General features: G+C 40.8%; 1 protein-coding gene across 2 annotated transcripts in view; it reads left to right on the top strand.

The window, feature by feature from the left end:
• Positions 1–21,136, top strand: part of prrc1 (proline-rich coiled-coil 1) — a 34,991-nt gene extending 13,855 nt beyond the window's left edge. For both annotated transcript variants that reach the window (XM_046290491.1, XM_046290492.1), the window contains exons 5-9: positions 4,930–5,032; positions 10,599–10,762; positions 12,806–12,909; positions 17,488–17,590; positions 18,256–21,136. In XM_046290491.1, the coding sequence (XP_046146447.1) occupies positions 4,930–5,032; positions 10,599–10,762; positions 12,806–12,909; positions 17,488–17,590; positions 18,256–18,465 (684 nt within the window). In that variant the 3' untranslated portion in view covers positions 18,466–21,136. The remainder of the gene's footprint in view (positions 1–4,929; positions 5,033–10,598; positions 10,763–12,805; positions 12,910–17,487; positions 17,591–18,255) is intronic.
• The last annotated feature ends 388 nt before the right edge of the window (positions 21,137–21,524 follow it).

Raw genomic sequence — 21,524 nt, 5'->3', positions numbered from 1 at the left:
GTTAAAACTCAAACGTTCATTAAAATACACATGCAGGGTATTGAATTAAAGCTACACTTGTTGTGAATCCAGGCAACAAGTCAGATTTTTAAAATGCTTTTCGGCGAAAGCATGAGAAGCTATTATCTGATAGCATGTAACACCCCAAAAGACCCGCAGGGGACGTAAACAAAATAATTAGCATAGTCGTCGCTACACAAACCGCACAAATAAAATATAAAACATTCATTACCTTTGACCATCTTCTATGTTGCCACTCCTAGATGTCCCATAATCACTATTGGGTCTTTTTTTTATTAAATCGGTCCATATATAGCCTAGATATCGATCTATGAAGACTGTGTGATAAATGAAAAAAATAGCGTCTTATAACGTAACGTCATTTTTTTAAATTAAAAAAGTCGATGATAAACTTTCACAAAACACTTCGAAATACTTTTGTAATTAACTTTAGGTATTAGTAAACGTTAATAAGCGATCAAATTTTATCACGAGGCAAAGTATATTCTTTAGCTGTCCGTCTGGAAATAATGTCCGGGTAAATCTCAACCAAAATATCCGGTCGGAGACCGGAAGAACTGCGCTGCCTTGCCTCTGTTTGACCAAGAAACAAATAGTAGGCAAATGACAAGACTCTAGACAACGTGTGGAAGCTGTAGGTATTGCAACCTCAGCCCCATTAAATGTGGTTCACCTTTATCAATTTATCAATTAACTGTGGTTCACCTTTATCAAGGTTCAAGTCGCGCATGGATATATTTTTCCATTTTCAGTGATTTTCCTGCACTTTTCGATGAAACGCACGTTCTGTTATAGTCACAGCTGTGATTTAACCAGTTTTATAAACGTCTGAGTGTTTTCTATCCACGCATACTAATCATATGCATATACTATATTCCTGTCATGAGCAGCAGGGCGCTGAAATGTTGCGCGATTTTTAACAGAATGTTCGAAAAAGTATGGGTTAGGAGTAACAGGTTAAACAATGCCACTTAATATAATGTTTACATACCCTACATTACTCATCTCATATGTGTATATACTGTACTCGATACCATCTACTGCATCTTGCCTGTGCCGTTCTGTACCATCACTCATTCATATATCTTTATGTACATATTCTTCATCCCTTTACACTTGTGTGTATATGGTAATTGTTAGGTTAGATTACTCGTTGGTTATTACTGCAGTGTCAGAACTAGAAGCACAAGCATTTTGCTACACTCACATTAACATCTGCTAACCATGTGTATGTGACAAATAAAAATTATTTGAATACATTACCGAAGCGACTGTTTGAACAGTTAATCAAATGGCTACCCTGACTATTTGCACCTGCTCTATGCACACTGGCCTTTGCCTACACATACTACACTGACACTCCAACACACACAGACTTATATTGACACCACTCACACATAAACACTCTTTCACTCTTCACATATACTGCTGCCACTCTGTTTATTATCAATCCTGACTGTCTAGACACTTTTATCCCTACCTACATGTACATATTACCTCAACTACCTCGTACCCATGCACATTTGACTCAGTACCAGTACTCCTTGTATAAAGTCTCGTTATTGTTTGTTTTATTGCGTTACTATTTTCTTGTTCATTTTTGGCACATTTTTCTTACTTTTTAACTCTGCATTGTTGGTTAAGGGCTGGTAAGTAAGCATTTCACGGTAAAGTCTACACCTGTTGTATTCGGCGCATGTGACATGAGTTCTTTGCTCTTATAAAGCAGAATTGCATAGCGTGTTTCAACCTGATGTTTTAACCTATCAGGCATTCAGATCAATATGTCTTTGCACTGAGTTTCGTAAAACACCTTTCCTGCATATTAAACAGTTCCTTGTCTCTTTGTTCTGTCACAAAAGAGAAAAAACAAGTGAACTTTCCCAGCCTGTTTCCCCAGACACTGACGCCTTTACAACAAAAATCATGCTTTCTCCGATTTGAAATGAGTCGCGTACTAGGTATAATCTGTGTCCGAGGAAACCGACCCCTTGACATTTAACTAAATCTCTTTAAGTCCACTTTATAAAACACTCACGGTCCAAATGTAATTTAGGCTGCTTTTACACAGGCAGCCCAATTATTTTGCCTAATTCGATTTGCTATTTTGACAATAATTGGGTAAAAGATCAGAAGTGGGACTGTCTGTGTTTGTGCCAAAATGGATGTGTTTACACGTCACAACCCCATTTTGTATGATGAACCTTCAGTCAATGTCCTGCCAGAACCGAATCTCCTGTCGCTCAATACGCAACAGCCTGTATTGGGGAAACACTTTCCTGGACGACACCCATAAATTGTCTGCTAATGCTATCAGTGTTGCGTTAGATGACCAGTACATCTGGTAATATCCAGGGCTGCAGCCCAAAGGGCTCCTTATTCTCTATGGGCCCTGGCCAAATGAAGTGCCTTATTAAGGGAATTGGGTGCCATTTCAGGTCTTCTTCCTCCTATTCATCTGGCTGGCTGTCTGGCAAGGAGGACTGTGGTATGGCTCAGACAGTTAGGGAGACAGTTGGGATCAGGAACACAGCTTGTCTGATAAGTCCTAATTGTATCCATTCAGTCTCTACTGGGAATAAGGCCGAATGGTATCTATCCAGCAGGGTTTCTGTTAGGAAAATGTTGCGCCGTTCATTTGACCGGCAACGTTTTAATTTACCAGACATTTTGAGAAATCTGCCGGACCCATATTCATTGGGTGTGTAACCTGATTTTGGTATTCACCCACGGGGCTCAGAATGACAGATCACATTTAGATTATGGTAATTATATTAACTATTTGCAGTCCTTCAAGCTGAATTCTGATGTGCACTTTGAACTGTCCACGTTTACTTTTCCTCAGCCAACAAGATGAGTAATGAACAGCTATCTATATATATATATCACACACACACACACACACAGTGGGGAAAACAAGTATTTGATACACTGCTGATTTTGCATGTTTTCCTACTTACAAAGCATGCAGAGGTCAACATTTTTATCTTAGGCAGTACACTTCAACTGTAAGAGACGGAATCTAAAACAAAAATCCAGAAAATCACGTATGCTTTTTAAGTAATTAATTTGCATATTATTGCATGACCAAGTATTCAGTACTTTGTTGAAGCACCTTTGGCAGTGACTACAGCCTTGCGTCTTCTTTGGTATGATGCTACAAGCTTGGCACACCAGTGTTTGGGCAGTTTCTCCCATTCTTCTCTGCAAATCCTCTCAAGCTCTGTCAGGTTGGATGGGGAGCATCTCCACAACAGCTATTTTCTAGTCTCTCCAGAGATTTTCAATCGGGTTCAAGTCTGGGCTCTGGCTGGGCCACTCAAGGACATTGAGACTTGTCCCGAAGTCACACCTGCGTTGTCTTTGCTGTGTGCTTAGGGTCGTTGTCCTGTTGGAAGGTGAACCTTCGCCCCTGTTTGAGCACTCTGGAGCAGGTTTTCGATCCTTACTAATCTCCCAGTCCCTGCTGCTGAAAAACATCCCCACAGCATGATGCTGCCACCACCATACTTCACTGTAGGTATGGTATTGGCCAGGTGATGAGTGGTGCATGGTTTCCTCCAGACGTGAAGCTTGGCATTCAGGCCAAAGAGTTCAATCTTGGTTTCATCAGACCAGAGAATCTTGTTTCTCATGTTCTGATAGTCCTTTAGGTGCATTTTGGCAAACTCCAAGCGGGCTGTCACGTGCCTTACTGAGGAGTGGCTTCCGTCTGGCCGCTCTACCATGAAGGCCTGATTTGTTGAGTGCTGCAGAGATGGTTGTCATTCTGGAAGGTTCTCCCATCTCCACAGAGGAACTCCGGAGCTCTGTTAGAGTGACGGGTTGTTGGTCACCTCCCTGACCAAGGCCCTTCTCCCCTGATTGCTCAGTTTGGCCAGGCGGCCAGTTCTAGGAAGAGTCTTGGTGGTTCCAAACTTTTTCCATTTAAGAATGATTGAGCTAACTGTGTTCTTTGGTACCTTCAATGCTGCAGACATTTTTTTGGTACCTTTCCCCAGATCTGTGCCTCGACACAATCCTGTCTCAACGCTCTACGGACAATCCCTTTGACCTCATGGGTTGGTTTTTGCTCTGACGGGAACTGTCAACTGTTGGACCAAAAATGTCAATCTGTTTTCGCTTTGTTCGTATGGGTTATTGCGTGCATAGGTTGAGGATTTTTATTTTAAAAAATGTAATCCCTTTTAGAATAAAGCTGTAACGTAACAAAATGTGTATAAAGTGAAGGGGTCTGAATACTTTAAGAATGCACTGTATTGTACACACTCGCCAATTTAATTCCACAAAATTATACAAATTAACCTGTAGACCGATAAGCATGACCAGTCAAATGTATTTACATCAACTGGTTTTTACATCAACTAATAGACTAAAAAGCATTATCCCGGATAATTGGCCACTTCCAAATTTATCTGCTTTTTTTTATCGGCCAAATCCCCAGCTTTGACTGGCTAACGGAAACCCTGCCATCCAGTCTTGTTTGGGATTACATGCACATTGCGCACTGGCAGGTAGTCGGGCAGACAGGCACAAACTGTTGGTTCAACAATTGGAACTGTTCAGGGTTCCCTCCACTTTGTTTTGTCCTGAAACCACCCCTGGTGTACGGACTCATGAGTTAGTGATGGTGTGTTTTTATTCAGTTACATTAGAATGCTTTTGAAACAACTGGGATACAGAGTAAAGTTTAAAAAAGGTACTTTGAAACAGTCGCTTAGCCTAACTTAATTTCCTTCAAACATTGTACCACCTGTAGAAGTAATGAGCTATGATACTAATTAGCTTGGGTCATTAGCGCATTCATTGTCACACATTAACATAACGTTTTATTTCAACCAGTCAGTTAAGGGATGCAAATGACATCCAGCCTTAGAACATGTTTTAACTGTGTGTGTCCATCCTCAGGGCGTGGCAGGTAACCACATGGTAAAGACGGTCCTGGATAAGACCAAGCACTCAGTGGAATCCATGATCACCACTCTGGACCCGGGCATGGCTCCATACATCAGTAAGTCAACACCATTTATCATTAATTTAACAGTGGTGGAACTAGGGTTGGGGTTAATCAATTCAGGAACTGAAATTCCAATTTAGTAAATTGAAAAAAACTTGCTTTTATCTTCCATGACTTCTCAATAAACCGAAAAGAAGCTCCCCCCCCCCCCCAAAAAAAAAATCACTTCCTGAATTGAGACTTACATTTTAATTGAGCCCAACCCAGTTGAAAACACACTAGCTAGCCAATGCTTACATCAATCCCTTGCTTTGAAATCCATTACAGGAACTATACAAGCGCACACTTTGGGGAGAAGGGTGGGTGATTGGGATGAAGCTTATCCATTGTCGCCCTATATCTGCAAGCCAATGGGTGCGTCCCTAGTCACACCCTATTCCTATGGGCCCTGGACAAAAGTAGTGCACTATGTAGGGAATAGGGTGCCATTTGGGATGCAAACCATGTGTGCTGGTGCCAGAATGTTTTTTATTTAACTAGTCAAGTCAGTTAAGAACCAATTCTTATTTACAATGACATCCTACACCGGCCAAACCCCGATGCCGCTGGGCCAATTGTGCACCGTCCTATGGGACTCCCAATCACTGCCAGGTTAAAATCACAGAAATGCTCCTCCTCTGAATAAGAAGTTGCCACTGACTTAAGTCTAAACTTTCCTTGCAGGACGTACAGGATAAAATCGCTTGTTGAGTCTCTCGATTTTCAAACTCGTCTTGGGCTAGCATGCACTCTCCATCATGGATATAGCGAATCGATAATGGGTGACTGTTTTAAACTACATTTTCTTTCTTTTGACCTTGTACTACATTAAATATAATCCCTCAACTGTTTTTCTTTAAATCCTGGTGCTGTAAACCCAGTGGTGTAAATTACTTAAGCTAAAACACTTTAAAGTACTACTTAAGTAGTTTTTGGGGGGCATCTACTTTTACTATTTATATGTTTTACTACTTTATCACATTCCTAAAGAAAATAATGTACTTTTTACTCCATACATTTTCCCTGGCACACAAAAGTACTCGTTACATTTTGAATGCTTAGCAGGACAGGAAAATGGTCAAATTCTCACGTACTTGTCCCTGGTCATCCTGACTACCTCTGATCTGGCGGACTCACTAAACAAACATGCTTCGTTTATAAATTATGTTTGAGTGTTGGTGTGTCCCTGGCTATCTGTAAAATAACTACAGTGGGGCAAAAAATATTTAGTCAGCCACCAATTGTGCAAGTTCTCCCACTTAAAAAGATGAGAGGCCTGTAATTTTCATCATAGGTACACTTCAACTATGACAAACAAATAAGATTTAAAAAATCCAGAAAATCACATTGTAGGATTTTTTAATGAATTTATTTGCAAATTATGGTGGAAAACAAGTATTTGGTCAATAACAAAAGTTTATCTCAATACTTTGTTATATACCCTTTGTTGGCAATGACAGAGGTCAAGTCTTCACAAGGTTTTCACACACTGTTGTTGGAATTTTGGCCCATTCCTCCATGCAGATCTCCTCTAGAGCAGTGATGTTTTGGGGCTGTTGCTGGGCAACACGGACTTTCAACTCCCTCCAAAGATTTTCTATGGGGTTGAGATCTGGAGACTGGCTAGGCCACTCCAGGACCTTGAAATGCTTCTAACGAAGCCACTCTTTCGTTGCCTGGGCGGTGTGTTTGGGATCATTGTCATGCTAAAAGACCCAGCCACGTTTCATCTTCAATGCCCTTGCTGATGGAAGGAGGTTTTCACTCAATCTCACAATACATGACCCCATTCATTCTTTCCTTTACACGGATCAGTCGTCCTGGTCCCTTTGCAGAAAAACAGCCCCAAAGCATGATGTTTCCACCCCCATGCTTCACAATAGGTATGGTGTTCTTTGGATGCAACTAAGCATTCTTTGTCCTGCAAGCACGACGAGTTGAGTTTTTACCAAAAAGTTATATTTTGGTTTCATCTGACCATATGACATTCTCCCAATCTTCTTCTGGATCAAATACTCTCTAGCAAACTTCAGACGGCCCTGGACATGTACTGGCTTAAGCAAGGGGACACGTCGGGCACTGCAGGATTTGAGTCCCTGGTGGCGTAGTGTGTTACTGATGGTAGGCTTTGTTACTTTGGTCCCAGCTCTCTGCAGGTCATTCACTAGGTCCCCTCGTGTGGTTCTGGGATTTTTGCTCACCGTTCTTGTGATCATTTTGACCCCACGGGGTGCGATCTTGCGTGGAGCCCCAGATCGAAGGAGATTATCAGTGGTCTTGTATGTCTTCCATTTCTTAATAATTGCTCCCACAGTTGATTTCTTCAAACCAAGCTGCTCACCTATTGCAGATTCAGTCTTCCCAGCCTGGTGCAGGTCTACAATTTTGTTTCTGGTGTCCTTTGACAGCTCTTTGGTCTTGGCCATAGTGGAGTTTGGAGTGTGACTGTTTGAGGTTGTGGACAGGTGTCTTTTATACTGATAACAAGTTCAAACAGGTGCCATTAATACAGGTAACGAGTGGAGGACAGAGGAGCCTCTTAAAGAAGTTACAGGTCTGTGAGAGCCAGAAATCTTGCTTGTATGTAGGTGATCAAATACCTATTTTCCACCATAATTTGCAAATAAATTCATTAAAAATCCTACAATGTGATTTTCTGGATCTTCTTTTTCTCATTTTGTCTGTCATAGTTGTAGTGTACCTATGATGAAAATTACAGGCCTCATCTTTTTAAGTGGGAGAACTTGCACAATTGGTGGCTGACTAAATACTTTTTTGCCCCACTGTAACTTTCCCTTCTGTTTGCTTTATGTAAGGAATTTGAAATGTTGTATACTTTTGATACTTAAGTACATTTTTGAAATTACATTTACTTTTGATACTTGCATATATTTAAAACCAAATACTTTTAGAATTTTACTCTAGTAGTATTTCACTTTTACTTTAGTAATTTTCTATTAAGGTATCTTTTACTCTTACAATTGGGTACTTTTTCCACCACTGCTGTAAACCCACTGGGTATGCAGTCTTTATTTTTCCTTCCAGCTTTAACATTTCATCATTTCAGTCAGGTTGTACACAGAGATGTAGCCTTTTGAATATTATTATAGATTAAAATGCATCCTCCAATTGCAACATGTGCCTATGCCCACACATCTCAAGATTTATTTTTATTTTTAATACCCTCAAACACAGTTGGGCATACGCTAACTAATTTCAAAATAGGCCATTATCACTGTCAATCGTGATTATTTTTTTCTGATGTTTTTCCAGTCAAACTGCATGCAAACTATAAGCCTTTCTTACGTGTTTTCTGTTTAAATCAAAGCATTTCCTGCGGAGCGCACTGTTGTGTTTTGGCCTCATGAGGAAAAAATGTTACTGTCCAGCTTCAGATAAGAAATGACTGAGGTGGTGTTTTTGGTTTAACATATTATAGGCAAACTGTGCTACAGTAGGTCCTATATACTATTCTATTTGGGTCTGTTATGTAAAATACAAATGAATCATTTGCCTATGTGATCTTGCAAGACATTGATTCAGCTTTTATCTAACTTGACTAAACCAGCATCAAGTCTTATATTTGTAGTTAGTGATGAGTAGGACTATTAGGCAACAGATCTTGAGTTAATTTATGCCTTTTGAGCGCTCCTCTAATCCTGGTGCTGTAAGGACAGCAACGTAACCAAGTGGTCATCGTTCTGGGTTCCACTGTATTTATAATGAACATTAAGGCAGCCGTAGTGAATTTGGATTCGGTTCATGTGATGGATCAGTTTGTCTGCATATGCAATAGAGGTGTTTCTGTAAGCTAAGTAGGGCGAATTCAAGTACGTCGTACAAGAGTTCCAAGTCCGTAACAAACTGTTTTGAGGACAGCTGTTTGAGCAACCCCTGATAGTTTTCTGTCTGTGGCTGTTCTGGTTACGTCTGCACAAGCCTGTAGTTATTCATCATTCACTCCACCACCAGAGTGAGAGAAGACTGGGAATAAACCACTATTTACCTCTAGGCTGCTATAGCCTACATATTTATTTAGTTTGTCATTCCATTGTTTTCATGGAAGGTTTGTGGTAATTATAATTTATCAAAATACATTTTCCAGAATTACACTATATATACAAAAGTATGTGGACACCCTTTCAAATTAGTAGATTTGGCTATTTCAGCCACACCAATTGCTGAGATGCGTGTAAAATCGAGCACAGTCTTGCAATCTCCGTAGACAAATATTGGCAGTAAAATGGCATCACTGAAGAACTTTGACTTATAAGTGGTTGCAACACTCACTATCAAGTTCCAAACTGCCTCTGGAAGCAGCATCAGCACAATAACTGTTCATTGGGAGCTTCATGAAATGAGTTTCCATGGCCGAGCAGCCGCACACGGGCCTAAGATCACCATGCGCAAAGCCAAGTGTCGGCAGGAGTGGTGTAAGTTTCTGCGCCAATGGACTTTTATTTTTCATGGCTCTGGCTAGGCCTCTTAGTTCCAGTGAAGGGAAATCTGAACACTACAGCATACATTGACATTCTAGATGATACTGTGCTTCCAGCTTTGTGGCAACAGTTTGGGGAAGGCCTTTTACTGTTTCAGCATGACAATGCCCCTGTGCACAAAGCGAGGTCCATACAGAAATGGTTTGTCGATCGGTGTGGAAGAACTTGACTAGCCTGCACACAGCCTTGACCGCAACCCCATCGAACACCTTTTGGAATGAATTGGAATGCCAACTGCGAGCCAGGCCTAATCGCCCAACATCAGTGCTCGACCTCATGAATGCTCTTGTGGCTGAATGGAAGCAAATCCACACAGCAATGTTCCTAGTGGAAAGCCTTCCCTGAAGAGGGGAGGCTGTTATAGTAGAAAATGGGTGACCAACTCCATAGTAATGTCCATGATTTTGAAATTATATGTTCGACAAGCAGGTGTCCACATACTTTTGGTCATGTACTGTATTTTTACCATGCATCTCTGGATAGTCTCAAATTGGAAAAAAAGTGAGGACCTCCTGCTGCGGCTGCATTACATCCCTGGTTAACAGCTAAATCAGGTGGTGTTCATTCTGATGCACCAAAAGACCAAGTCTAAACACTGAGTCTCCAGGTTCAGGTTTGGATGAGCCCTGCCTTTAAAATGTACCAGCTCTCTTTTTCTATTGAGATGTCCTGGCAAACAGGCAGCGGTACAATGATCCGGGCAAGTCAACCTTGAGACACAAACAGGCATGATTTAACCATATAGGCTACACACATTGGCATCAGCGACTCAATGGCATTTTCAGCAGTTGAATACAGTGATAGAGTTCTCAGTGGAATGTCTGTCAATCTGATGGAAACATTTCTCTGGACTAGCAATGGTTTCAGGGGTATAGGGCTCATAGAATATAGAATGAATTAGAATGAAAGATTGGGAGGATTGATGTAGAGAAGTTAATGGAGGCAGGAATTTGTTGTACGGGGTAGGGTTAGGGGAAAGGTGTTGTGTTGGTAAATAAAGTCTGGTCCACCACTTTGCACATTGTGGGCGGAAGTGTCTGGGAATGAGATTATTCCTGTAACTGTCTGTTTTTTTTTTTTAGAGTCGGGCGGGGACTTGGACATCGTGGTGACATCAGACAAAGAGGTGAAGGTGGGGGCAGTGAGAGATGCCTTCCAAGAGGTGTTTGGCATGGCCATGGTGACCGGGGAGGCCGGCCAGTCCAACATCGCCCCGCAGCCCGTTGGCTACGCAGCCGGAGTCAAGGTCAGCTGTCTATCACTGTTCTTTATACAGTGTGTGCGCGCACATACAGTGTATGTAGACTATATTTAAAACATATGTTTTTGCTCTGTTTTTTAAATATATTTTTTTATCCCTCTTCTGTCACACCTATTTACTGACGTCATTAGTATTCAAATTCTAGCAACAATGTAGCAAATGTGTTAATGTAGAAAGGATACCCTTTGTAATGTTTCTATAAAACAAAATGTATTACTGTATTACTGGTAAGAAGTAATGTGGTATGTTGTAGTAACGTCACTAGTCATGTTTGTGCCTGTGGGATTTGAGTCTGACGAGTAGAAAGTGTTGTCTTCCCTACCCGTTGAATTGAAACATGGAAAAACAACCTAGTGAACAAAACTAAGTCTCCTTTGCTTCAAGAAAATGAGCACTTCTAAAACTGAATCTTTCACTCAGCTCTTCACTCATCCCCCAGGCAGGTGGTGTTGCTGCGTTCGGTACGATAGGCTATAGGATTCGTAGTTATTTGACTTGGTGAGATACGTTTTACCAGCTATGAGACAAAAAACAGAAGAAATACTTTGAAAACAGCAGTTACACATTGGGATATAATATTTGCGCAAGTTGGCTGTACCTGCACCAAAAACTCCAGTATTTTCAATCATAGCTTGTTCTCCATCTAGTTTTTAATTAGGAAGCCCATTTGTTTTCTAAAGTTATTTCAATGACTGATCAACTTTTCTCATGGCTCTTTCTTCTCCCTCTGCAGCAGACATATGGTGAGCAATATGTTTGGACCATGGAATCACAAGGAAATTAATGTTGAATCGAAATAGAAATCGTATCTTGAGGTCCCTGGCAATTCCCAGCCCTAGTGTGTGTTTTAACAAACAGGTAGCCATTGGTCTTAAAGGCTATCCTCACACACCTGTTCTCTATGGAAGCAGATGGTGTTTGTGTCCAATTCTATTTAGGCAGCAATGCATCATCCTCTCAGTGAAGGAAACTCTGGTTTACATACAGTGCCATGTAAAGCACCGCAGACCCAGACTGACAAATGCTGTTATACTGCAGGAACAAGCTTTGTATTGAAAATGCCTTGAGCTCATTCTAGTGCATGCGGTACACACTCGGATCAGTGTTAAGTCACCCAGAGAAGCGGTTTGTGTGTATGCGTGTGTTCAAGAGATGGTGTGTGTGCATTTCCTTTTGATTCTCGAATGTCTCACCACAAGAGATGTTAGGCACCAGGCTGGATGGTGGCGGGCAACGTGAGTGTGTGGTCTGACTTGCTCATATCCAGCGATGGGTGTCTTCCACTTGTTGGCGCAAAACCGTTTTGTTAGAGCTTAATGCTGGGGGCGGCATGGTAGCCTAGTGGTTAGAGCGTTGGACTAGTAACCGGAAGGTTGCAAGTTCAAATCCCCGAGCTGACAAGGTACAAATCTCTAGTTCTGCCCCTGAACAGGCAGTTAACCCACTGTTCTTAGGCCGTCATTGAAAATAATATTTTTTTTCTTAACTGACTTGCCTAGTTAAATAAAGGTAAAAAATGCTATGTAAATGCTAGAGTTAAGTCGTGCTCTTCACTGCTAATTTTGCACATCTGTCTAGTAACCTCTTTACAAACCGCACAGAGGAGTAATTTACTGCTGGCTCATTATCTATAGGGCACTAAAAGCCTAGCCAGGCGGAAATCTAGTTTCCTCTGGTTAGGCTTTAAAGATCCTATCACGCTATCTTAGACATATAGGCTGTGAGAACCGGCTAGAACCTGTTCTCATTTGTTTTCTTTTTCTAAGGAAGGGGAGCCAATTACCCCTTATCTCTTTTATAAGCTTTCCTCCCCTTTGGAGGGGTAAGCAGCTCTTTGTGTAGATGAAGTATGTAAAGACTGTGATTGTAAAATCTTAGATATCCACTCCGGTATATCGTGAGAATTCCTTTTCTGTATGTCCTGGAAGTTACTCTCCAGGTTCTTCCTGAGGGAGTGATCTTCAAATAAACATCTTTATTATTGATACATTAGTTCTGCCTGATTCTGAGGTGTGTCTGTCTCCACAGGGGGCCCAGGAGCGCATCGACAGCCTGCGGCGGGCGGGCGTCATCCACGAGAAGCAGCCCGTGGTCTCTGTGGAGAACTTCATCGCCGAGCTTTTCCCCGACAAGTAAGCACAGCAAGAGAAAAGACCCCTTAAATCTCAAATCCCCTGTACACACACATTTCACACACATGCATTTCATACATTCACTTTCATACACCCTCATTCACGCACACATATACACACACACCCTCTCACACTCACTCATTTCACTGCACACACTCACAGCATTCCACACACACACACACACAACGCCAGCTGCCTCCTATGTAAGAACATGTTCGAATGACCAAGTTAGCGGTTTTCTCATTTTAATCTCCCTTGTTACACACTTGTGCAACTCTCTCAAACAGCCTGCTTATCTCCCCTCATATATACCATTGGGTCCAAAAACCTCATCATAGATAATGAATGCTGTTTCGTAAGCTTTCCCATTATCCCTTTTAAAATGGATTATAATTTTGGAATGGTTTGAAATGAATGTTTACGCCAAGGATTACAGCAATCGATGAGTAATGAGATGGAAATTATGTTTCATATGTGAATTTGAATATTCTATCTGTGTGCACCTCCTAATAATTATTTACTTTATTAAGCTGCATTTGTTTATTTATTTCTGAAATGCTGATTCTGACCTCTTCCAAAAGCATTTCAATTGTTTAATTACAATTTCAAAGATTATGTTTAAGATGATAGATTTACAGAAAATGTATTTATTTATTATATGAACCTTTATTTAAACAGGGAGTCACATTGAAATTAAACTCTTTTACAAGAGAGCCTTGTATACATTTACAAATAAAACCCAATGCATAAATGAAGCACAACAGCCCTACATAATCATTCCAAATAAAACACACTATAAAAAACATAATACACAACAGTAAACAGATTGCAATGTCATTCTGTAACATAAGTCTCCAACCAATCATTTTAAATGCCTGAAAGATCCACACATAAGGGGCAAAAGTAAAAGCAGATTTTCCTAATTCTGTGGAGACTAAAAGGATCTCCGGAGTTATCCATCCCTGAGAACGGGTTTGGTCATTTCTACGTCTAAATTGAATCAATGACGTTACGTAGAGAGGAAGTTTCTGCAAGACTGCTTTGTAAATAAATAAGAGTGCAGCTCTCTTCTTAGAGGTCCATCCCACATTTTTGTAAATAAGACGATGGGTTCTAAAACTGTCCCCAGTGATAAAATGTATTGCTGAATGGAATAATGGTTTCAAAACAGAGGTTACCGCATGCATATAAAGTCACCATAGTCTACTACAGGGAGCAGTGTGTTTAAACAGAGGCTACCGCATGCATATAAAGTCACCATAGTCTACTACAGGGAGCAGTGTGTTTAAACAGAGGCTACCGCATGCATATAAAGTCACCATAGTCTACTACAGGGAGCAGCGTGTTTAAACAGAGGTTACCGCATGCATATGAAGTCACCATAGTCTACTACAGGGAGCAGCGTGGTTTAAACAGAGGCTACCGCATGTATATAAAGTCACCATAGTCTACTACAGGGAGCAGCGTGTTTAAACAGAGGTTACCGCATGCATATAAAGTCACCATAGTCTACTACAGGGAGCAGCGTGTTTAAACAGAGGTTACCGCATGCATATAAAGTCACCATAGTCTACTACAGGGAGCAGCGTGGTTTAAACAGAGGCTACCGCATGCATCTAAAGTCACCATAGTCTACTACAGGGAGCAGCGTGTTTAAACAGAGGCTACCGCATGTATATAAAGTCACCATAGTCTACTACAGGGAGCAGCGTGTTTAAACAGAGGCTGGAGTTAAAGTTAAACAATAGATTTCAGCTTCTTTGTAAAGTTTTCAATATGTGTTTCAAAAGACAATTATTCATCATTCCAGATACCCAAGTACTTAGTGAGAAACTTGTTCCATTTGAAGTGCAAATACGCAACTCCTCAGGATCAACATTACGAGACCTAGGGAACAGAATAAACTTGGTTTTATTTGCAGTTAACAGTAATTTAAGCTCTAAGGGATTTTGGGGGGGATTAAGTCAGAATCATGCTGAAGATCACGAATGGCCTGCTGCACTGAAGAGGCACAGGAATAAATAACTCATCTATGTAGAGATGCATTTTACAGGTGTTAACAGTATCTTCAATGTAATTTATATACAACGTGAACAACAATGACCCTCAAGTCTAACACTGGGGTACCCCTTTAAGGACTAAGAAATGTGGCTTTAACTATCATAACAGCCTGTTGTCTATATAACAAAGCTGTCAGACTGCATTTGACAATTCCGTGTCATATCATATACGGTTACATTATGCTACGTATGTTTTGCAATTTTATTTTATTTTTTATCAATCTGAAACTTTTCTAATAAATGCATTTTTCTTGAAACCCTTCTACCAATTTATTTTATTTTATTAAAATTGCAATTTTAAGATATAGACTATTGATTTCAGGCCAAAATCAGTCAACTGGTTGTGACTTCAGTACCCAAGCTTCCCTTTTCTCTTGCCCCGCATTTGGAAAATACTGCGCTAGGGTGTGGTGCACTCTGGTGCACTCTGGCAGGGTTGAAGAGCATGAGCCTTCTTGACAGACTTTTTCAGAAATCAGATAAAAACAACCCAATGTCCCCAGAAGGCTCTACTAATCTAACATACCTCACCTCACCTTGCTACATGTGTCAAAACTCCCATTTTCCCATCAGAAAATCAACTGTGAGACCTGTGCAGTTAGACTGTTGATCTCCCCACAAGGCCAGTAATGTGCTTTAGGGCATTAAAACAGATGAGCTCTTCTGACCTCGACCTTGAATGCCTTTACCTTTATCACCAAGTAGCAGAGTGGCTCAACCTCCCAGAGGGCTTCCTCAAATGAACAGAATGTTGCATTCCAAGCCAAGTACCAGAATGTTGCTGGCCAAGCACAGGATAAAATGGCTGTGTTTACACAGGCAGCCAAATTCAGATATTTTGCCCAATTATTGGCAAAAGAGCTGATCTGATTGGTCGAAAGACCAATTAGTGGAAAAATATCAGAATTGGGTTGCCTGTGTAAATGAAGCCTTTATAGCTTAGACCAGCTCCCAGTCGTTTTAGACTCCACTAGAGTAAGGGCCAATGAACCGAATAAGATTATCATCACAAGGGTAGAATACTATATGGAGGAGCATGGACAGTTTAATTAGACCAGGGTTGTGTTCAGGTTGTCAGTCAAGCAGGTGAAGGTGTGGCTGTTAGTTGTAATCAGGTTATTGCTAGTCTGGAATATCCTCTCTAGCATCCAGTATTCGGTGCTGCTCACTGCTTTGCTTTATCAGAGGGTTGCAATTGATAGACCATAATATTTAGTTAATGGTTCCTCCTCCCTTCCCTACTACTTCCTGTCAACCTAAATCCAAAAGTATGATTTGCTCATTGTCTGCTTATTGGTTCGATTCACTCTTGTCATAATCTGTCTTGCCTGCATTGTGATGCATACGCCATGCTTCAAGGTGCAGAAATTGCTCTACCATTTCCTGGTTGCAAGAATTCTAATAGTTTGTCTAATTTCAGTGTGTGACACAACAAGCAAGTATAGTGTGTAGATTATCATTGTGCCATCTAAATCTCTGAAATATATTTTCAACTGTTTGAAGCTGGTGTAAAAGATGCAAAAACTTCACTGAAAAACAGTGTAGGGAAAAAAAAGTAGAAAAAGAAAAAAAGTATAGAAATAATACACATACAGACTGGCTTTCAATGAGAATGATGCATCTACACTCAGTTTATTAGGTACATCACCCCGTTCACACACATGGTTTGTTCCTACAGACAGTAAGTCGCGTGGCTTTGGCTTGCTATATAAAGCAGGCTGACGGGCATCCAGTTACTGTTAGATTGAACGTTAGGTCACTTGTTTTGCCTATTCTAAGTGACTGAGCGTGATATGATTGTCTGCTAGGCGCGCTGGTTCCAGTATCTCAGAAAAGGCCAGCCTCCTGGGCTTTTCACGCGTGACAGGGTCTAGCATTTACCGAGAATGGTTCAACAAACAACATCCAGTCAGCAGCAGTCTTTTGGGTGAAAACAGATCGTTGATGAGAGGTCGAAGGAGAAAAGCAAGAATCGTGCAAACTAACAGGCGGGCCACATCCGGGCAAATAATGGCACAGTACAACTGGTGTGTAGAACGGCATCTCGGGACGCACAACATGTCGGTCTTTGTCACGGATGTGCTATTGCAGCAGAAGACCACACCCTGTTTTCTGTTTCATCAGAAAAACAAGTAGCTTCTCCAGTGGGCACGCGATCACCAACACTGGACAGTTGAGGTGTGGGAAAAACATTGCCTGGTCAGACGAATCCCGGGGTCCTGTTGCATCGTGCTGATGGGAGTGTTTGGCGTAAGCAGCATGAGACCATGACCCCATCTTGCCTGGTGTCAATGGTACAGGCTGGCGGCAGTGGTGTAATTGTGTGTGGAATGTTCTCCTGGTACACGATAGCTCCCTTGATACCATTTGAGCAACGTTTTCATGCCCCAACGAATTCAGGCTGTTCTGAAGGCGAAGGGGGTTCTGACCCGGTACTAGATGGGTGTGCCTAATAAACTGTTGCCCAAAAAGTTGCATATTGCATCTTTAACAGTGCTGTTATTCTGTGACTTTCCAGATGGTTTGACATTGGCTGTCTAATCCTGGAGGATCCTGGAGCTGGCATTCACATAGAGACCTTCACTCAGGCTACGCCACTGGCCTTGGAGCACGTCCAGCAGGTAGGAGCTCACAGCTGCCACTACTGCACCCTCATGTTAACAGTACAGTTCGCCCCACAACACAATGATGCTCAATTAATTACATGTATTTACTGTGTCTCTTAATGTGGTTGCATGTGTTATCAATGTTAGATTGCTGTTAGCACTCAATGTTAACACATACCATACACTTGTCTATTGAAAAAGTAAAATGGAACTGGGGGGAGTTTGTCTTTCCCTCTGGATGAAAAGCCATCAGTGTAATGACAGGCTGCCATTGTATCATAAGTGCCCCTTTTCAAAATTTGACCTGTCAAAGCTGTAGCTTGGTGTTGTATTGAAATAGAATTTCATAATGTAAACCTAATTGCCTTGATTTAAAACTCTCTGAAAATAAGTATTTCGGTCAGTGCTGTGTCACTGGTAAAATTGGAACTTTGCTTCAAAGTAAAAGGGTTTGAAGGCAAATTGCTTTCCGAATTGTTATAATTTAAGCAGTCTTGAAACATGAAATATTAAATCATTATTATTCATTAAATGTGAATTGAGTTGAGTGTAAATTGTTGTTAGTCTACAGAATATGGACTAGACAGTGTAAGGAGAGTGGTTGTATGAACAGGTCTTGGAGAAATGAATGCATGTAAATGTCAAGTGATAGGAACGCTATCTTTCACCTGTCCCCAAAGGCCCAGTCCCTGACCCCGCCGGACTACAACCTTCGCTGGTCGGGCCTACTGGTGACGGTGGGCGAGGTGCTGGAGCGCAATGTACCCAATGTGTTGCGCACGGACTGGCACCAGGCCTTCACGGGCATGTCGCGCCGCCAGATGATCCAGAGCGCCGCCAAGGCCCTGGCGGGCATGTACAAGCAGCAGCTTCCACCCAGGACAATGTGAGGTGGCACCATGTCTTTAAACTGACAACTAGGGGGAGGGAGAACCAGAGGAGGGAAGAGGGGGTTGGGCAGAAGCGGCAGCCGTTTCACCAAATGGGATTCCTACTCTGCTTCTAGCTGTCCGTCCTGATTGGGCAAAAAGCCAAATGCAATTTTTTTCGTTATGTTTTATTATTTGTTTGTAGCAATGTTTCAAATCAAATCAAATGTATTTATATAGCCCTTCGTACATCAGCTGATATCTCAAAGTGCTGTACAGAAACCCAGCCTAAAACCCCAAACAGCAAGCAATGCAGGTGTAGAAGCACGGTGGCTAGGAAAAACTCCCTAGAAAAGGCCAATGGGTTGAAACATTCTGATGTGCCAACAGGATGTAGAGAATGACGGAAGTGGATTGTTCCTTCAAAAACAGGAAATCATCATTTATTTCTAAATCAACTTTTTCCCCCAGCTAAGGCCTAGAAAGAAATGCCGTTTTAGAGATAGCGTAGCAAACTAGCTCATTAAAGTAATGATTGATTATTCGAATTGTCGATTGTCCCTCTTTTATTGAGAAAGTATTATTTGTGATCCTTGATGGTAAATATCTGAGATCTAATTAACTTAATTTGTTGTTCAACAATTTGTATTCAAGTCATGTAAATATGTAGAATGCAGTGTTGTATTACTTTTGGATGAACACGCAGGCCTTTTGTAAATGGGGAACGATAGTGCTTTGTCTGTTTTTGGAGCAGGGAACTCATTTTGCCAGGTCCGGAGTTCGTCACTGAAAATTGGTTATATTTCCATTATAGGTCCATTATAATTTCTACACATTTTTGATTTTGGTATTGTATATTGATTTTGTCAGTACAGCTTCTTTTTGCCAATATTTGGGCAATTAACAGAATTGGGCTGCCTGTATAAACATAGCCATTTACTCAAACCACCTGTGGGCCAGATTGGACCCCTGTATGTTTGACGCCCTGTTTTTAGAGAGTATAGCCAGTGCTAGTTGGTGTAGTATGTCAACCACCAACCTTCCATTTCTTTCTCCCTACCACTTGGGGGGGGTGTATTTTTTCTGTATGAATTACCTGCAGGCTAAATGCTATCTTGAGATCATTGCATGTCATTGCATTTAGCGTATATTTATGCACATCTCTCATTGACGTCAACTTGGGATTTACGTAAAAGTCAATTTGACACTTAGCCTATGTAACTCAATGGAGGCTTTGGACTGAATGAGCTGTAATGTGTGATATCAGGGCCTTAAAATCCATTAGTTGTAATGTTTTGTTGTTGTGTGTGTTAATGTAACAATTGTTGTCTGTACATTAACGCTACATAGGTTATTACACATACACATACTTTACATGTTAGTGAAGGCCAATGATTACAGGTACACATAATTTACATGTTAGTGAAAGCCAATGATTACAGGTACACATAATTTACATGTTAGTGAAGGCCAATGATTACAGGTACACAATTTACATGTTAGTGAAGGCCAATGATTACAGGTACACAATTTACATGTTAGTGAAGGCCAATGATTACAGGTACACATAATTTACATGTTGGTGAAGGCCAATGATTACAGGTACACATAATTTACATGTTGGTGAAGGCTAATGATTACAGGTACACATAATTTACATGTTAGTGAAGGCCAATGATTACAGGTACACATAATTTACATGTTGGTGAAGGTCAATGATTACAGGTACACATAATTTACATGTTAGTGAAGGCCAATGATTACAGGTACACATAATTTACATGTTGGTGAAGGCCAATGATTACAGGTACACATAATTTACATGTTAGTGAAGGCCAATGATTACAGGTACACATACTTTACATGTTGGTGAAGGCCAATGATTACAGGTACACATAATTTACATGTTAGTGAAGGCCAATGATTACAGGTACACATAATTTACATGTTAGTGAAGGCCAATGATTACAGGTACACATAATTTACATGTTAGTGAAGGCCAATGATTACAGGTACACATACTTTACATGTTAGTGAAGGCCAATGATTACAGGTACACATAATTTACATGTTAGTGAAGGCCAATGATTACAGGTACACATACTTTACATGTTGGTGAAGGCCAATGATTTTCTAATGAAGGGTGAAATTACATTCTTTGATCTACGAATTGGAATGATTCCTTGGAAGGTGCTTCCTGATTGAAAATGACTTGTCTATGTGATTTATTGTAGCTCAGTTTAAGTCAATTCTTTAGTTTGTCCAACATTGCCATTCTGTTCTATAATGTGTGAAGGCACCCCTTGCAAGAAAAACACTTTTTTTTATTTATTTTTACTCGAGTGATAACAGAAGAGTGCAACAAGAAAACACACAAAGCTATATATGACCTCTGGGGTTTTGTTTGGAAGGCAATCCATTTGTTAGTCGTTGCTGCTGCCTGAGGCAGGAGTACATTCTGTTGTCCAAAACATGGACGTCCCATGGTAGTGGGATGCAACACTAGATCAAGAGGTGAGTAAACAACTTTTGTCAGATAGTTATTCAACTATACCAGAGAAATACTAGGACTTTGTCTAAACTCTTTGCTTTTTAACTGGTTTTATGTACAAAACAGTGATTTTCTGTGTTGGGCTTTTCTTAACTCCTAAATGTGCCTTCAAGGGGAGAGTAAATATCCATTTTTTTCATACCTATTTGTCTCTGGTTTGCATGGTTATTTGGCTTCGATAAGAACTGCCAACTAGTCACTGTCACTGTTAATATTTAAGAAATTGACACCACACATATCTGCCCGTCACAACCAGTGTATGCCTCAGGGTAAAGATATAAAGATATTGATAGCAACTCTGTGCTGAATCGGGCTCCAGAGACACAATTAACCTACGGATCGATGCACCATCGCTGGATTCGCTCTGCTTATTTTACAGGGTTGGCAAGGTCAAGAAAATCCTGTGAAAGTCATAGCATTTTAAAATGGTGTTTTCCAGGCCTGGAAAAGTTTTGGAAAATTATAAAAATCTGAAAAGTCATGGAAATAAAGTATTTTTTTAGTGTAATGTATTCAGGCACTGTTGTAA

The sequence above is a fragment of the Oncorhynchus gorbuscha genome, linkage group LG11 (assembly GCF_021184085.1).
Source record: "Oncorhynchus gorbuscha isolate QuinsamMale2020 ecotype Even-year linkage group LG11, OgorEven_v1.0, whole genome shotgun sequence".
Classification (NCBI taxonomy): Eukaryota; Metazoa; Chordata; class Actinopteri; order Salmoniformes; family Salmonidae; genus Oncorhynchus; species Oncorhynchus gorbuscha.
Note: the sequence above shows the minus strand (reverse complement) of the source record. Positions and strands in the feature narration are given on the sequence as shown.